The 17403-nt window shown below is 40.2% G+C and overlaps 1 protein-coding gene across 1 annotated transcript in view; it reads right to left on the reverse strand.

Moving 5' to 3' along the window:
- The window catches only part of LOC150039411 (glutamate receptor ionotropic, delta-1-like), a 112496-nt gene that overhangs the window by 37792 nt on the left and 57301 nt on the right, over positions 1 to 17403 (reverse strand). Inside the window, 2 exon segments of the mRNA XM_090327833.1 lie at positions 627 to 803; positions 1683 to 2198. Coding sequence (XP_090183959.1) covers positions 627 to 803; positions 1683 to 2198 — 693 coding nt within the window.

Raw genomic sequence — 17403 nt, forward strand, 5'->3', positions numbered from 1 at the left:
AAGGCTTGAACCACTGATAATCTGTCTTTTACAAACTGGACTAATTTATTAAGAATACAGGGGCCAAGGGTGAGAATCAAAATGAGTATAATGAGTGGACCTGATATGGTGGACAAGAGGGTTGCAAACCAAGGGGACTGATTGAACCAGCTTTCAAACCATCTTTGTTGGGAATGGAATTCCTTCTCTCTTTCTACTAGTCTTTCCCTAAGTTTACTCATAGTTTCCCGTACAATTCCTGTCTGGTTTGCGTAAAAACAGCATTCCTCCTTTAAAGTAGCGCACAAACCACCATTCTCCATTATTTACTCCAGCCACTAGCTGACAAAAATCTGGAGTGAGGTTGGGCCACCAAGTGCCAGGAGTGTGGGTCCCAGTAGTTAACCATACAATTTCTCCCATTTGGGACCTGATTTGCCAGGTCATATTTCTGGGGGCATATGGACTATTAGAGGCCATCAGTAAGGGAAGTAAACAAGAGAAAATTACAACCGAGAAAGTCTTATCTTTAAGGGATTTAGGGTGCGCTGCAATTTCCATTCTGGGGTCTGGTCGGTGGAATTGTCCTGATCCTGACGAGCCGCTTTCACATGGGAGGCGTGGACCCAGGCAGCGATCTCATCTACTTTGAGAGCGGTGGGAGTTGTCAGCAGGACTGTGTTGGTTTGGTGTCGTCACACCCACACGGAGTCCCCAATTTGGAAGGGATGCGGGATGATAGGCCGGTCCTGCTGCTCCCGATATGTCGCCACCAGGGGTTTCCAGACTTCCTTCTGGACTATCTGAAGAGCCTGTAGATGGGCCTGGAAAGAGGGGCTATTAGCATAATCAGAAACATAAGGATGAAGGAAGTTTACAAGAGGTGGGGGTGCTCCATACATAATTTCAAAGGGAGTTAGTCCATGGGGGCCCGGTGTGTTCCGGGTCCTATACGAGGCTAAGGGGAGTAGGGACACCCAATCCTTTACGCCAGTTGCTATGGCTAATTTAATTAAAGTCTCCTTTATGGTTCTATTCATTCTTTCTACCTGTCCTGAACTCTGGGGTCTGTAAGCACAATGCAACTTCCAATCAATCCCCAATAACTTGGCCACCAACTGACTTACCTTGGAGACAAATGCTGGCCCATTGTCCGTTCCTAGTACCTGGGGCATGCCATACCTGGGAAAAATGTCTTCCAGTAGTTTCTTAGTCACTACTCGGGCTGTTTCATGCTTGGTGGGGTAGGCTTCTACCCACTCAGAAAAAGTACTGTCCGGGTTTGATTTCTGTAAAGTCAATTTCCCAATGAACACCTGGGCGGTGTCCTCTCACTCTGACTCCAAGTCCAATTTTGGCCCGCCCTGCGTTGACCCGAGTGCATGCAGAACAGTGATCAGATACTCGCTGCAGGGCTTCATCTTTTCCCAAAAGATGGCCGAAGTTTTCTTGCCGGTCTATGAGGGTCTTCATTTTGTTCTTGCTTAAGTGAGTTAAGGTGTGGAGATTAGAAATAAATTCAAAAGTCCACTTTTTAGGCCAAACTGTTTTCCCATCGAAAGTTCATTGTCCTTGTTTGGGGTCATAGGCCGCCCCCATTTTCTTAAGACACTCAATATCCTCTGGAGTGTATGGGAGTGGAGGGAGGTTGCAGAGGGACTTTTCTGTCATTGGGAGGACTCGCACTTATGGAGTTCTCTGACCCTGGAGTGCAGCTTCCCGGGCTGCTTTGTCTGCTAGGCGGTTGCCTCTGGCCTCTATTGATTCCCCTTTTTGGTGGCCCGGGCAATGCATAATGCTCAGTCTTTTAGGCAAGAATAGTGCAGTCAACAGGGCTATAATTTCGGCTTTGTTCTTAATGTCCTTTCCCTCTGAGGTCAGTAAGCCCCTTCTTCTATAAATTTCTCCATGTATGTGAGCTGTAGCAAATGCATATCGGCTATCCGTGTAGATGTTGAGTCTCTTACCTTCAGCCATTTGGAGGGCCTTGGTCATGGCAATGAGTTCGGCTTTCTGAGCTGATGTCCCAGGAGGTAGCCCTTTGGCCCAAATTACCTCAGTCTCGGTGGTGACAGCCGCTCCCGCCTTCCGCTCTCCATTCTCCAGAAAACTGCTGCTGTCTGTGAACCAGGTGAAGTCTGAGTCTCGGAGGGGAAGGTCTGTTAAGTTGGCCGGGCCCCGTCTGTCTCCTCCCTGTCTATCCTGTCGCTGTCCTGTCACTACTGTGGCCAGTAACTTACTCATCTCCTTACTTCTTTTCCGGTCCCTAACATTCTCTCTCTCTCTTCTGCCTCCCTTCTTAGCCTCTCTTCTCTGTCTTCTCTGTCTCTGTCCCTCTGCTAACTCTCTCTCTCTCTCCCCCCTACTTACTGCTTCCCTTCTTCACTTGCTCTGTCCCTCTTCCCTACTTACTGCTTCCCTTCTTCACTTGCTTAACCTGAGCCAAATTGGTGGGGCGCCTGGAGGCCCCATGGAGACCCGCGATAAGCAACCGGCGATAAAGAATTAGATGGTTCCTACCTTCAGAAGTAGTGAAATCCCAATTAGGACGCTCTAGAGGAAAAGCAGCGTTTATCTCATTGGGCAACTGGGTGGGGCGCCCATTGTCACCCGGTACATTTTTCTGGGCTTCCAGGAACACACTTTGTCTCTCTTCAGATGTCAGAAACGCCTGCAATAACTGTTGGCAATCATCCCAGGTGGGTTGGTGGGTCACTAGAATGGACTCAATGGGGGTTCCTCTGTCATGAGGTCCACTAAAATCTATTCATCTGGGGGTAGGACCTTGGGCTGTTTCTCAGGTTTCCTTTTTGGAGAGGCATTTTTTTTTCCTGCAGTTTAGGTTACTGCCTAAAACTCCAGCAACAGTTTAAACTCAAATAAGTTTTTTTCCTTAATGCAAGAACTACAAACATCATCCGTGTACAGAAAGTCCAGACTTAATTTCCTTCTTTTGAAAAATATATCCAATTCCAAAGTAGCATGAAACCAAATCATAAGGAGATAAACCTTTAAACATTCCTTTTAAAACCCTTTTTCCTGATTTAATACATTTTAGTGGGCAGTTTAAGAAATATTAATCACATTATCCACATTTTACCATCAGATTTTCAGTGTCAGTCTGCAAAGAAAAAGAGCAAAGATGTGGATCTCAGTCCACCTGACCAGGTTAAGTGAACGGGCCTTCATGCCAGCTTACTTTTTTTCACCATGCGTGGACCCTCCCTTAGGGCCTTTTCCACCATGGGAACCCAGAGCTGCACCTTTGCCAGTTTATCTCTCACCCCCCAAGATGGTCACACAGGACTATCCTAAGTTTTCCCATCCTTTCTCTTAGGTAAAGTCTCTGACATTAATAAATAAATTTACATTTTAATTCCTAATATTTATCTCCAAATTTTAACTTAAGGAAATAGATTCCAAATTCCCTAATACCTCTGGGCTAAACAGGACACAATGTTTACAATGTAAATAGCTCTATGCATTTCAATATTAAATTATTTTTTAATGCAAATTTCATTTAGAAAATACTTTTTCTAATTTAGAAAAATACTTTTTACCAGTTTCTCTTTAAAACAATGCAATAACCCTTTGAGACATTGTAAAATATTTTAACCTAATAATTTTCTTGAAGTTTAGACTTAGATTTACCCAATTGCCTTTTTTTTATTTCAAGTATAAATTTATCCATTGTTTTATACAGCATGCTGATAATTTAACCTTGAACATGTTCACTCACTCATTCACACACACTCATCAAAAGTTGGCCACTCAGAAGAACAGAAAATCATCCATCTGTTTTTGCGGACTTCCACTGACAGATTGCTGGCCACGGTCCGCACATCCTTCCAATGCTGTAAAGTCAAACTTAGAGGGGTTGTCACAGTCTGTCCCATGTTAGTAGTCAGTTTCAGTCCCGTCACAATTAAAACAAGAAACAAAAATACACAACAGACAAAAAAACTTCACAATGCGGCTTCGTTCCAAAACCGAAAGTAAACTGGTGTTTGGAAGAAACCCAGATGTTTCCCTTATCAGCTGGACTGAAGAGTCCTCAGACTGAGGCGAAGCCCCAAAAAGAGAAACCAGACGGGTCAGAAATCTGACCCCAGATGCCTCAGGGACGTCTCCCAGGGCTGCGGTCAGGAGTACGAGCTCGTCAGCTCCTCCACGGGTCCGCCAGAATACAGATTGATACGGCCGAGTCACAGATTCCAGAAATACTCTTAACATAAGACAAGACACACAAAAGACAACAAAAATTTGCTGGCCAGCTTACCTCCCGGAGGTGGGTCGATGGTCCCTGGGTGGGGGTCTCCTATCTCGCTGGGGCCTCCAAATGTAAGACCCCCGACTCAGCGGGACGTCTTCCAGAAGGAGACCCTTCCCAAGGAGCAACGAGACCACGCAGACGGATGCAAACAGCAAGAGGTTTATTTGGGTACACGGGCGCCCGGGGCAACAAAGTCTCCTAGAAGACTTGCGCGCCGAGGCTGGGGAGAGGGGAGTATTTATGGGTAGCTGAAGCGTGGTTACAGAAGCAGAAGCATGGTTACAGTGTAAGGATTGGTTAATTCAAATAAGGCTGGGGGTTTATTCTGGGCAGTAGTGGAATTTTCCTTTTTGGCTAGAGAAGGGCTTACGTGTCCTTCTTCTGGTCATAACATGTTATTCACATACTCCTTATCTTACTCCTTATCCTGTCTATACAATTTCAGTTCTCAGTCACCCTGACCGTGAACATCTTGCTGGTTATTTTTCAATTTCTTTTTATGACTAAACTGCAGCTGCTACACAAAATGGAGTCACTTCTGCTATCCCTGGTAATTACAGTTAAAGCTATACATTTCTCAGTTTTGTTCACATGGAGTTCACCAAGTATTTTTTCTTCTTGCATTTCCATTTTTAAATATATTTCATTTCCTGCCTGATATTTCCCTCTTGCATTCTGATACTATTATCTTCAAAACAGAAAAGGCACCAAGACACATGAATTATAAATTATGTGGAACAATGAACTATCAGAGGAAGCCTCCAGCCTCAATAAGCAAGTAAATTTCTGCTCTGTATCCCAAAGGTTTTTTTCTATATTAAATCAGTCTTTTTCTGTCCACCAGAACTCCATTGAGATACTGTTGAAAAGATTAACTGTGAGACTTTCTTTTGTTTTTTTGACTCTTTTTGTAGGTTTTTTGTTTGTTTGTTTGTTTGTTTTGTCAGTAATGGGGCTTCAACTCAGGGCCTGGGCACGGTCCTGAGCTCTTTCACCAAGCCCAGAGCTCTGCCACTTGAGCCACAGAAACACTTCCAGTTTTTGAATGGTTAACTGGAGATTAGTAGTATTACAGGCATGAGCCACCAGAGCCCAGCTTCTTTTATGTTTCTAACTGGTATATAAACCCATACATGTTAAATGAGGTTACTAGGTAATGTTTGATTCCTGTATAACTTAAGTAAATGTTTAAATTAGTTTAAATACATCTATCTCTTCAAACATTCACTTTTTCTACAATGAGGGCTTGCTAAATCATTTCTTCTATTTTTAATGTACAATAGAACATCGTTATTTATAGAGAATTTATATTTTGAACTGAATGAGGATGAAAACATACTATGTAAAAAATTCAAGGATAGAGCTAAAACAGAACTTAGAGGGAAATGTATAGCTCTTATGTTTATATTAGGAAAGGAAACAAGTCTAAAATTAATGGTTTAACTCTTAGTATTAAGTTACTAGAAGGTAAAAGAGAAAATAATCAAAGTAAAAGAGAAAACATTGCTGCAAAAAGTTGAACTAGATAAAACAAAAAAACTGAAAATTACAAGTCAAATTTAACATTTCTTAATGAAAAAAAATATCTCACATTCATGGATCAGAAGACTCAATGTCTATCAAAATCTTATCATGCTTTTTTGAAGAAGTTAACAGATGGTTCTATAATTTAAGTGAAGATAAATGATCCAGAATTGTTGGATCAAGCTTATATAAGAATAACAAAATTAGAAGACTTAAACCATCTAACTCTGAATTACTATAAACTACTGTGATCATTTTTGTATCCACATAAGAATAGAAAGGTAGATCAATGAAATGAGTAGAGAATGTAGACATTGACCAACACATATTGTCCTGTTGCTTTTCAATCAAGGTCTCTCACCTGTTCTTGAGTAAATATAGGATATTTTAAGAGATGAGATGAGATCAATTACGTACAAATATAGAAAACAAATGAACTCATCACTTTCTCATTCCACACAGGAAAATTACTTTTAGGTGCAGCGTATAACATCAAAAAATCTAAAAGAAATCTATGCCACTTTGGAGTAGGTAAAATTTGCAGGCAGAACCCAAAAGCATTAACTATAGAGGAAAAGAAAGAAATTGACATATGATATTTTATCAAAATTAAAATTTTCTACTTCTCAAAAGACACCATTAAGAAAATGAATGGATGATTTACAGATTGGGAATTATATTCGTAGCACATGCATTTTATCAAGGACTTAAATCAGGGGATATATTAAAAGCCCATATAAATCAACAATGAAAAGATGAAGAGCCCAATAAAAATTAACAAAAGGCTTGAGCCCACACTCCCAAAAGAAAATATATAGGTGACCAAGAAGGACATGAAAACGAGTTCAATATCCAAAGCCATTACACTGAAACAATGAGATATCTACTCACATCCACTGCAGTGACTCTAAGTTAATCTAAAAGAAAAAATAATTGGCTACAAGTAAGGCAGTCACAGGGGGTGACAATGCTAGCATTGATTGGCATGTCTAGCATTATAATTATCAAGGGTTGTATTACTACTGGGAGTGTGAAATGGTGGAGCCATATTGGGATTGATTTCTCACTTTCATACAGCAGTAAACACAGATGTATACCATGACCTTTGATTATGTCCTCCTATTATTTTCATATAAAATGGAAGCTTCCCTTGACTGGACTTATTTAGGAATACTCATATCATGCTCAGGAGTCCTCAGTTGTTACAGCGGAAATATGAACCACCACAAATGGATAAGCAAGGGTGAAATTTTTAATTACAAAGGAATTCCATTCAAAAATGCAAAGAAAGGAAAAAAAAGGAAAACAGAATACTGATGTCCATTTCATCATGGATAAATCTGAGGCTTTTGGGGGGTCAAATAGGGCACATACAGAATTTTATAGTGTTTAGAATCTGCTTATACAAACCAAATTAAAAGTAAATTTAATTTGTCATGCAAGAAACAAATTGTGTCTGTCTTTGATGATGGGGAGATGTATCCAGAAAAACTCTTGTGGGTGTTGTCAGTGTTCTGTATCTTGGGTTGGGTGCTGACTGTACAATTATAAGTTAAGCTCAGGAAATGAACACAATATATAAGCATTTTATTTTATGAATGTCAATTTTTATGTATGCCATTTTATTTTATGCATACCAATGGTGTTTGTGTTCATATTCTGTCATCTTTCTTCCTAACATATAGAAGATACTACAACAGTGTGCTGGCATCCACCAGAGTGTGTGCTTTGGGCTACAATCCACATTGGATGCTTTAGATTCGACACATTGGTAAGCTCACATCTAATCATGCCAAACTTTGCTGAAGTTTCTCAGATAGTTCAGAAAGGTGACTTCACTAGCTCAAAACCATGGATTAAATTAGGCTAAAATGGAATTTAAACACATATTTCCTAACTCCTAAGCAGAAATGGCTTGAACTGCATTTCTTGAATGGATGAGTAAGTGAATAAATGAATGAATCAAGAGAGGAGAGCATCCAACCTGTAAACGGATAGAGTGCTATTAAGCAGATACAAAAAGTGTAGAAATGAAGTGGTTATCTAAATGCATTCCAACAAACCCATTTTGTTCCTCCATAGGGAGTTTCCTACTTCCTTCCTGCTCATTTTCTGATGGAAATCAGAACTTTATCTTTCCCATTATCAGGGTCAGAGCCTTCTGAGTTTTTAGTGGTGGTAGTGATTTGGGTGTTATTTTGTTGTTGTTTCTGTGCCTATCCTGGGGCTTGAACTTGGGGCTTGCGCACTGTCCTTGATCTTTTTGGCTCAAGGCGAATGTTCTACCACTTGAACTACTGCTCTACTTCTGACTTTTCTTTTAAAAATTGAAGATAAGAGTCTCGTGGACTTTCCTGCCCGAGCTGACTTTGAACTGTGATCATCAGATCTCAGCCTCCTGAGTAGCGAGGATTAGAGGCCTGAACCACTGGCACTTGAGGCCTTCTGGCATTTTAATCCAGCACCTCAAAATTACCAACTCATGCCATCTGCAACTTCACCTCCTTAGCATTTTGTAGAGCTAAATTGGTGCCTCATGTATAACGCCTCCTTACATTAATCATTCCAAAGAAAGATACTAGAAAAGTTCCTCATCTGTCCACAGTCCTTCCATCGAATACCATCTTATGTGTCACAGACTAGTCTCTGACTCCAGCAGCCCTCAACCCAGAGCAGAAAGGAAGAGGGGAGGTACAAACGCAGGTACTGAGAGAAGAGGCCAAAGCATTGGATCAATGATGGAAATAAATAAGATTTGTAGGCCTAGTTTATTTCTGCATTTGCATCCACATTTTATAATCCCAGTGAAATTCACGGAGTGGAAAAATAAAACAACTTCTGGGAAGACTATTGGCCTCTGAAGCTACCTCCCTCTAGGGAAAAAAAAATACTATTTCTAGCCACAAGGTCTGAGACAAGTTACTCATCTATTTGTTCAAAGAGCTCAACAAGCTGTAAAGATTGACACTTGCAGTATTAACACTATATTCCTGTTGACAATGTTATTAAATATTAGGTCTGATTTATGGAAAGGTTTAATCGTTTTGCAGTCCAGGTCAGTCGTGGCACTGCACAGAAATTGGGTTATGTGAGCTGTTCCTTGATGGAGTTCATCAAGCTTAAGAAAAGAAAAAATAATCCCACATAGTTATTATCCTATAAATTTGAACCACTTTCCAGCTCAGCTCTGTAGCTCTGTGTCCCAAAGTTTTCTCCAATTGATAATTTTAATAATATGGAAATAAAAAATAAATAAAAATCACATACCTAAATAATCTTTGCTATGACACATGGAAGATGGGAAAAGTCTTTTAATAACTGAGGTCAGGCATACATTTTACTATGTGGGTGTGAAAGTATTAGATTAATAAAAAACAGAAGTAAAAAGTATGCACACAGGTAGAAAGGAATTGAAGAACAGAAATGGCAATGTTACTTTATCAAGAAGATGGACAAAGAAAAAACACAGTTCTTCCTGCTACTGCTATATGAATATAATGCTCTGCATAGAAAGCAAATTCAGAAATACAAAATTAGTGGAACTTAATCATAATCATGTGCCATTTAAGCTTACCTAACAATTATTTCTCTACTTCTCAACTGAATGTCTTTCAATAAATAAGAATTTATCATTATCTGCAAAAAAAAGAAAGAAATGGCAACATTAGCTTCCACCAGAGGCAATGAAGGTGTGAGGTTTGGATGGCTAGACCACTGGTCTCTATGACCTTGAGCAAGTCAGACTCTCTGAGGCTCAAGTTCATTTTCTACATTATGGAGATATAATCATGGAGAAATTTGTTTATGAAGAAAGCAGTAATGCATGTAAGTAGTTTGGCACATTGCCTTGGACCCAAAGGGAAAACTAGATCAGGCCAGGACAAAAGCTATCCTAGTATAGTCCTAGGCGGCCAGCATCAAACCTAGAAAGGACAATACAAGGCATTAAATGATGCAGGGCTAAAAGAAAGGCTACCAGAGGTGCCTTGGAGCTAGGATATGGTCCAGAGCAAGATGACAAGTGATTGGAAATGCCTATGGATTATTAGTTAGTACCAATTCAGGAGTTACTGCAGGAACATGAGTCACTAAGTAGCACAGAGCTAAAGGATGAGCTTCTACAAATACCTTTGGGCTATTAGATGCTATGAAGAAAGAAGACAAATGATTGTAGTGGTTTATGGGCTACTAGATGGTGCAGAACTAGAAGATGAGCTAGTAGGGCTACTAGATGATCCATAACAACAAAACAAATCATTAGAGGTACCTTTCAACCAAATAATACAAAACCAGAAGACCACTGATTACAGAGATACATGCAATACTAGATGGCACAGAGCAGGGAAACAAGTGACTAGTGAGGCTTACAGACCACTAGACTGTACCAAGCTGGAGGATGAACTATTGAAGGAACCAGTGAGGGTGCAGAACAAGAGAACGAGTTACTACAGGTACTTCAAGGTTACCAGCTGTACAGAACTTGAAGATGAGCTGCTGGAGATGTCTGTGGGCTATTAGGTGGGGCAGAACTCTGCGTTAGACACACTTTCTTTAAATTTTTTTCTCTAAAAGTATAGATGACAAAAATGTGACCATATGGTTGCTGTCCCACCACTCTGCTGTGGGAAAGCAGAAATAAAAATTCTATATAGTGGACAGATAAATAAATAAATACATGCATATTTTACAAAATCAAATTTGAGTCATGGATCTAGTTGGCCACATTCTTGGTTCCTCTTTCGTGTGTCAGTTAGGTCCATATGGCTGTGTAGAATGGAGGCCTGTCCACAGGTCACTTAGGAGCAGAAGGGTTTTCTCCCCTGGAGATAGACAGTTGCATTAAAAAGTATTTGTTGCAGTCTCTTAGGATATAAAAACTCTCTCTCCTCCCAGGTCCCATCTTGAAATGTTTCATCATCAGGACCAAAGCTCTACCTTCCTCCCTGTTTCAGCAATGCTGCCAGGAACCAATGGAGTCTGAACAAGCATGATACAACCTTTTTTCCTCCTCTGCTACTGTACAAAAGTGATTGCCACTCCCTAAGCCATATCCCACTTAAATTGGTTTCAAGTCATTAAAAACCACAGTACTGGTGAATTAAAAATAATAGCAGCTTTCCAAGGTTATGCAGATACCCAACTCCTTGACTTTAATAGCAATTAACCATTGTTCCACTACCATGCACTTTCTGGAAATGGAACTGGTATCATCAAAGAGCAACTGGAAATTACAAGTGTAATTGTCCCTACGAGTCACATACTGGGCATTCTTATCTTTGCCAGACTGTCTGAACTGCAAAGAAGCAGGTTGTATTTGAGAATGGAAGCAGTTACCCTCATTTGACTGTAGCATCAATGCCTATTTCCCTACTTGCTCATTTTTTCCCTTACGCGTTGCAGATTTAAGGCATGGTCTTCACTTGAGAAATGAGAATATATAACCTGCACATCCTGGACTCCACATTACCAAATCTGTGCTGGGGGGATGTGGGGAGGAATAAATCCAGAAAGAGAGATGGGGGGTTCTATTTCCATCTCTTAACCACTCAAACAGATACAAGAAGGAAAATTGGAAGGTGAATCTGAGCTTTTCTCTTTCCAAAAAATGTAAACTTGTGTTTATGACACTATTATAAAACCTTTCCACACTTTTCTAGCACTGCCCTCCATTTTTATTGCAGATTCAAATGTAAAAGGTAAATGTGCGATCCTCTCTACCCAAAAGTGGCTCGGGAGTTTATACATTAATCATTTCAGGAAAGCAACAAATCTTGCATACTGTAAAAAGGTTAGATTCTGTTCCAGAGAAGTTGTATGATTTGATAAGGAATGCTTTATTTGAACTTTTCATTGATGGTTTTGCTTATGATTTTGCTCTTACTCAAAAGTATCAATACATCCAATAAACACTTTCTGATGGGCTGCCAATGTGTTGCATCCAGAGTGAGAAGACATCTTCACAATGGCCAAGCCACAACTCTCTAGAGGAAAGTTTTAGTTATCTTGAGGCATATCAGAGCAGGCATGTAGACCACATTCTACAAAACTAAGATGAGTGAGAGAAGGGGTATGTGGGAGAGGGATGGGTGAGAATGTCAAAATGAGCACTATCAATCAAGATATATGGTACTCATAAACTGCTTTGTTAAATGACAACTCCTTTGTGGATCTACTTAAAAATAATCAAAAAGAAAGAAGAAAGGGAGGAAGGAAGGGAGAAAGGAGGGAGGGAGGGAGGGAGGGATTGAATGGGGAACAAACCTCTGCCTGACTTAGTCTATATTTATTTTGGAAGAATTGATGGATGTGCACAATCATAACAGTTGCAACCCTTGCTTTAGGTCATTTATTTGGGTATAACTCTCATTTATAATCAAACCACTTACTAGGTGCTATCATTAGAAATAAACAATAAAATGGCTTATCTAAACCTTAGCATTGACTCTGATTTTCATCCAACAATATGCTTCCCTTCTTCCTGTGGCTCCATGCCTCCCATCTGCAGCAAATACTAATGATGATTCTTGCATTTTATCCTGACTTTGGATGTGAATATGAGGATATTTTATGTTTTTTAAAGGATATGATACTGCACATTATCTTCGATTAGTTGCCTTTAATACTTCTATTTTGCTCAATACCGTTCTGCTAAGATTCATATACACTATTCAAGACAGTTCATGCATTTCCTTGCAGATACCTTTGTTTTTTTGTACTCTGTTAATGGTCATGGGGATTGTTTCCAGAGTTTTGACTCTACAGGCAATATTACTGTGGCTTTTCTTATCTCCAGGAGTGCTGAGAGACATGTACTTGAGGTATATGCTCAGGAGTGGAATTGGTACAATCTAGCTATGCAATGTCCCATTTTATAAGAGAATGACCAACTCTTTTCCAAAGTGGTTGTACTGAGTACACTCCCAGCAGCAATTAAACACCTGTTCTGTCAAATCCTCTCTACCACCTCTCACTTGATGCCAGTCTAATTGGTGGAAAATGATATATCTTTATGGTCTTGATTTGCATTTCACAGATCACTAGTGACTTTGAGCATCTCTTCCTATGATTATTGGCCACATATGTTGCTTCTTCTATAAAATCTGTGTGAGCCTTTTGCCCATTTTTCCCTATTAAATTGTTTGAGCTTTTCTTACTGATTTGTAAATGCTCATGGTATCTTCTTGATATTAATTGGATAGTGTTTGTATGTGCTGTAACTATCCATTCTTTATGGGGTCTTTTGTTCATAAGAAATGATTTGTGGATAATTGTTACAGTGGATTTTCATAAAAATCTATTGTAGATAGAGCATTTGTTTACTGTGAGAGAAAAAGAAATCTGGGAGAGGGAACTCGAAGGCCACACCACCCCTGCCTTGCACTCATAAAAGGCCCTAGCTCAGCTTTGACTTCATTATCTCCAAATGAGGTGACTCTCAACCACAAAGATTCACTCTCTGGGGATGAAAGGAGGTCCTTAAGCTCAAGGCTGGAGTGGAGTGCACTAGGCATTAAGGAGGTCTAATAAATCTTGTAAGAATGGAACTACTTTAGTTAAATGTCAGTGGTCAAAATCTACTTTATGTGTTTTTAGGTATCGTAAGTCTTAAGGAAATTCTACCATAAGAGCTGATCTAGGTCTCTCTCAGCTCTGAGGTTCCAGAGAGAGTGACCCATTCATGCAGAATGGGAATTCATACTGACTCATGTCAGGCTCCAGAGAGAGACACCTCCTGCTATTGAGCTAGATGACAACAAAATGTCTCATCAGCACATAACTATGTGTTCTCACATAGTAACTAGGACCCACAGGGCTGAAGCTGTGATTGGCTTTCCAGGCGTGGACAAACTCAGGGTTCTCTTCCTGGATAGTGGTGAACCTTCAGGGGATGGAGAAGCTTGTAGGTTTGGGGGACCCTCTCCTTCTGCAGAGCAGTGAGCACTGGTGCCCCACGACTTTCATCCTGCCACCAGGACATCCATTGCTCTGTGAAGAACAGCGAGACACCCTGTCTAGTCAGAGAGAGAAGGGAACATACAGAGGGTGTGTTTTGGTTTGGGTTTGCTTTAGTTTATTCTGGTGTGTGTGTGTGTGTGTGTGTGTGTGTGTGTGTGTGTGTGTGTGTGTGAAAGAGAGAGACAGAGAGACAGAGAGAGAGACAGAGAGAGACAGAGAGACAGAGAGACACAGAGAGAGAACAGTTCTGCAAGGCTGGTGGGACAATGTGAAAGGGGAAGGATGAGAGAGAACCCTGGGTGAAGTAAGGCATAGTCCTGGCCCCAAGGCCAGTTTATCTTTCACAAACCACTCATAAATGAGCTGGGGGACAGTTGGCAGCACCTGTAGTATTCCCACACCTCAGGCAGAATGGTGCCCACCAGCTGAAGCATCCTGGAAGCTGCATCTAACTCAGTGGATTTCGCCATATGGATTTTCATGGCTCTGACGCAGCAAAACCTCAGTCAGGAGTCAGAGTGTGAAGCTGTCTCTGGTAATCATCTCTAAAATGAGATAGCAATCCTCAGTGCTCATTGTGAGAAATCAAGTGAAAACAAACAAGCAAAGTCTAATAGCTACTGAAGAGGGTGCTGGTGTGTGCCTGACCCTTTATTTGTTTGGTTTTGTTTTTGTTTTGTTTTGTTTTGTTTTGGCTATGGCTTCCTCTCATGACCTCCTGTATAATCTCTATCTCAGGTTTGTCACCTTTCCTGTCATCATTAAAGCATGCCTCTTCACAATACAGCCTATCTAGGAAGCCCCATGTCCTGTTTACAGTCTTCCCCATCTCAGTCTCCTGGTTAACATACCACATACACAATCTCCTAAAGCTTCTTCCAGACTCCCTGGAAGTCTGATAACTCTGCTTCTGCTTTTGCCAAATGTTTTCACCTTCACCAGGAAGACCCCCAGGCAACGGTTATATAAGCCCATAAAGACAGAGAGCCAAGGCTTTAGCTTAATCTGCCTGCTCTTCCCTGGATAGCATCCCTTTGAAAGTCACAAGGTACCTAACCTCTCTGTTTCTGAATTAACAAACTGGAGACCTAAGATATGAGGATAGGGCCGGGAGATTGGCCTAGTGGTAGAGTGCTTGCCTAGCATGCATGAAAAACCAGTTTCAATTCTTCCATAACACATAACAGAAAAAGCTGGAAGTCAGGCTGCCACTCAAGTGATAGAGCTCTAGCCTGAAGGAAAGTCCAAAGACAGTGCTAAGGCCCTGTGTTCAAGACCCAGAACTGGAAAAAAACAGAAAAGAAAAATAAAAAGATATGAGGATAGGCTATCGTCTGTTTTATATCTAGTGAAGCTCTTTTCCCAACCTGTGGTCTTTCTATTTACTTTGCTAGCTATTTTCTTTGCCATGCAGAAGCTCTGCAGTTTAATGTAATTCCATTTATCCAGCCTTTCTTTGATTTGTTGTGATTCTGGCTCTTTACTCAGTGTCAGCCTGTGCCAAGGAGCCCTAGTGTATCCTCTATCCCTTCTTGTAATATTTTCAAGGTATCTGATCTTATATGGAGGTCTGTGGTCCATTTGATATTGAATCGGTGCAGCGTGAGTTATAATGATCTAACTGTAGTTTTCTACATGTGTATAGCCAATTCTGCAAGCACCATTTGTTGAAGAGGCTGTCTTTCTTCCATCTAGCATTTTTTGGCTCCCTTATCAAACATTAGGTAGCCATAGATATGTGAGCTCATTTCTGGGTCTCCAATTCTATTTCATTGATCCTCAGGTCTGTTCATGTGCCAATATCAAGCTGTTTTCTTTTTTTAATAACTGTCTTCATAATAGAGTTTGAAGTTTGCTATTGATATTCCTCCAGCACTGTTCTTCCTACTAAGGATATTTTTGCTCTTCAGGGTCTTTCATTATTCCATATAAATTTTTAGATTGCTCTTTTATTGTATTGAAGAATGTTGTTGAGATGTTGGTAGGTATTGCATTGAATCCGTATATAGCTTTTGGTAATATTGTCATTTCATGATGTTAATCGTACCAATTTGCAAGCATGAGAGGTTTTTCCTGTTTTAATTTCCTTTCTTGGCTTTTTTTAAGTTTCCTCTCTCAGGTTTTAAATTCTGTTTTAACTTCCTTTCTCAGATTTTAAAATTTTTCATTATATAAGTCCTTCACATCTTTGGTTAAGTTAATTCCTAGGTATTTTTTGAGACTATTACAAAAGGAGTTACTTTCTTGATTTCACCCTTGTTTTTCTCATTGTTGGCCTACAGAAAAGCTGTTGGTTTTTGTGGATTAATTTTATACCCTGCTACTTTGCCAAAGTTTAAGATTAGCTCGAGTAACTTGGGAGAGATTAACCTCCCCACAAAACAAATCCTGAGGGACCAGGAGTGTGGCCTAGTGGTAAAGTGCTTCCCTAGCTTGCACGAAGACCTGGGTCTGATTCCTTGCTACACATATATAGAAAAAGCTAAAAATGATGCTGTGGCTCAAGTGGTAGAGTGCTACCCTTGAGAAAGCCCAAGGACAGTGTTTAGTCACTGAATTCAAGCCCTGGGACTGGTAAAAAAAATCCTCAAAGAAGCAACCACACCATTAATAAGTGGGCTAAACACTTAGAAAGAGACTTCTCTGAAGAAGAAATAAGAATGGCACATGAAGAAATGTTAAACATCTTTGGCAATAAAAGAAATGCAAATCAAAACGACGTTGAGATTCCACTTCACCCCAGTTAAAAATGGCCATTATTAGGAAAAAAAATTTAACAGATCCTGGTGTGAATGTAGCCAAGAGAGAATGCTACACTGTTGGTGCCAATTTAAACATGTTCAACCACTCTGGAAAGAAATATGTAGGTTCCTCAAAAGAATAAATACAGAGCTCCCCAGAAATCCCACTCCTGGCCATTTATCCAAATGACCACACTAATGTTACCAGCATAATCATATTCACTGCAGCATATTCACTTTACTATAGCTAAGTTATGTAACCAACCCAGACGTCCCTCAGTGGATGAAAGAATCAAAAAATGTAGTATATATACACAATGGAATTCTTTCTTTCTTTCTTTCTTTCTTTCTTTCTTTCTTTCTTTCTTTCTCTCTCTCTCTTTCTCTTCTCTCTTTCTTTCTTTCTTTCTTTCTTTCTTTCTTTCTTTCTTTCTTTTTGCTGGCCATGGTGCTTAAACTCAGGGCCTGGATGCTGTCCCTGATCTCTTCAGTTCAAGGCTACCACTCTACCCCTGGAGCCACAGCCCCAGTTCTGGTTTTCTGGTGGTTAATTGGAGATAAGTGTCTCATGGACTTTAGTGCCCGGGGTTGGCTTTGAACCACAATCCTCAGATCTTGGTCTCCTGAATAGCTAGGATGTCAGGCACAAGCCACCATGCCTAGCTTACACAATGTAATTCTATGCTTCCATCAGAAGAATGTCATCACCTCATTCATTAGGAAATGGAAAGACTGAAAAAAAATCATATTAAGTGAAATAAGCCAGACCCAAAAGAACATAGGCTGCATGGTTTCCCTCATTTCTAACAATGAGTATATGTCTAGGATTATCCTAGCAGAACAAAATAACTAAGTAGCTATGCATATATGACCATATGAATTAAAATGAACTCCAAGATATGGAAACAAGAGGGTGTGTGTGTGTGTGTG

The sequence above is a fragment of the Megascapheus bottae genome, unplaced genomic scaffold, assembly GCF_031878675.1.
Source record: "Megascapheus bottae isolate mThoBot1 unplaced genomic scaffold, mThoBot2.hap1 HAP1_SCAFFOLD_40, whole genome shotgun sequence".
NCBI lineage: Eukaryota > Metazoa > Chordata > Mammalia > Rodentia > Geomyidae > Megascapheus > Megascapheus bottae.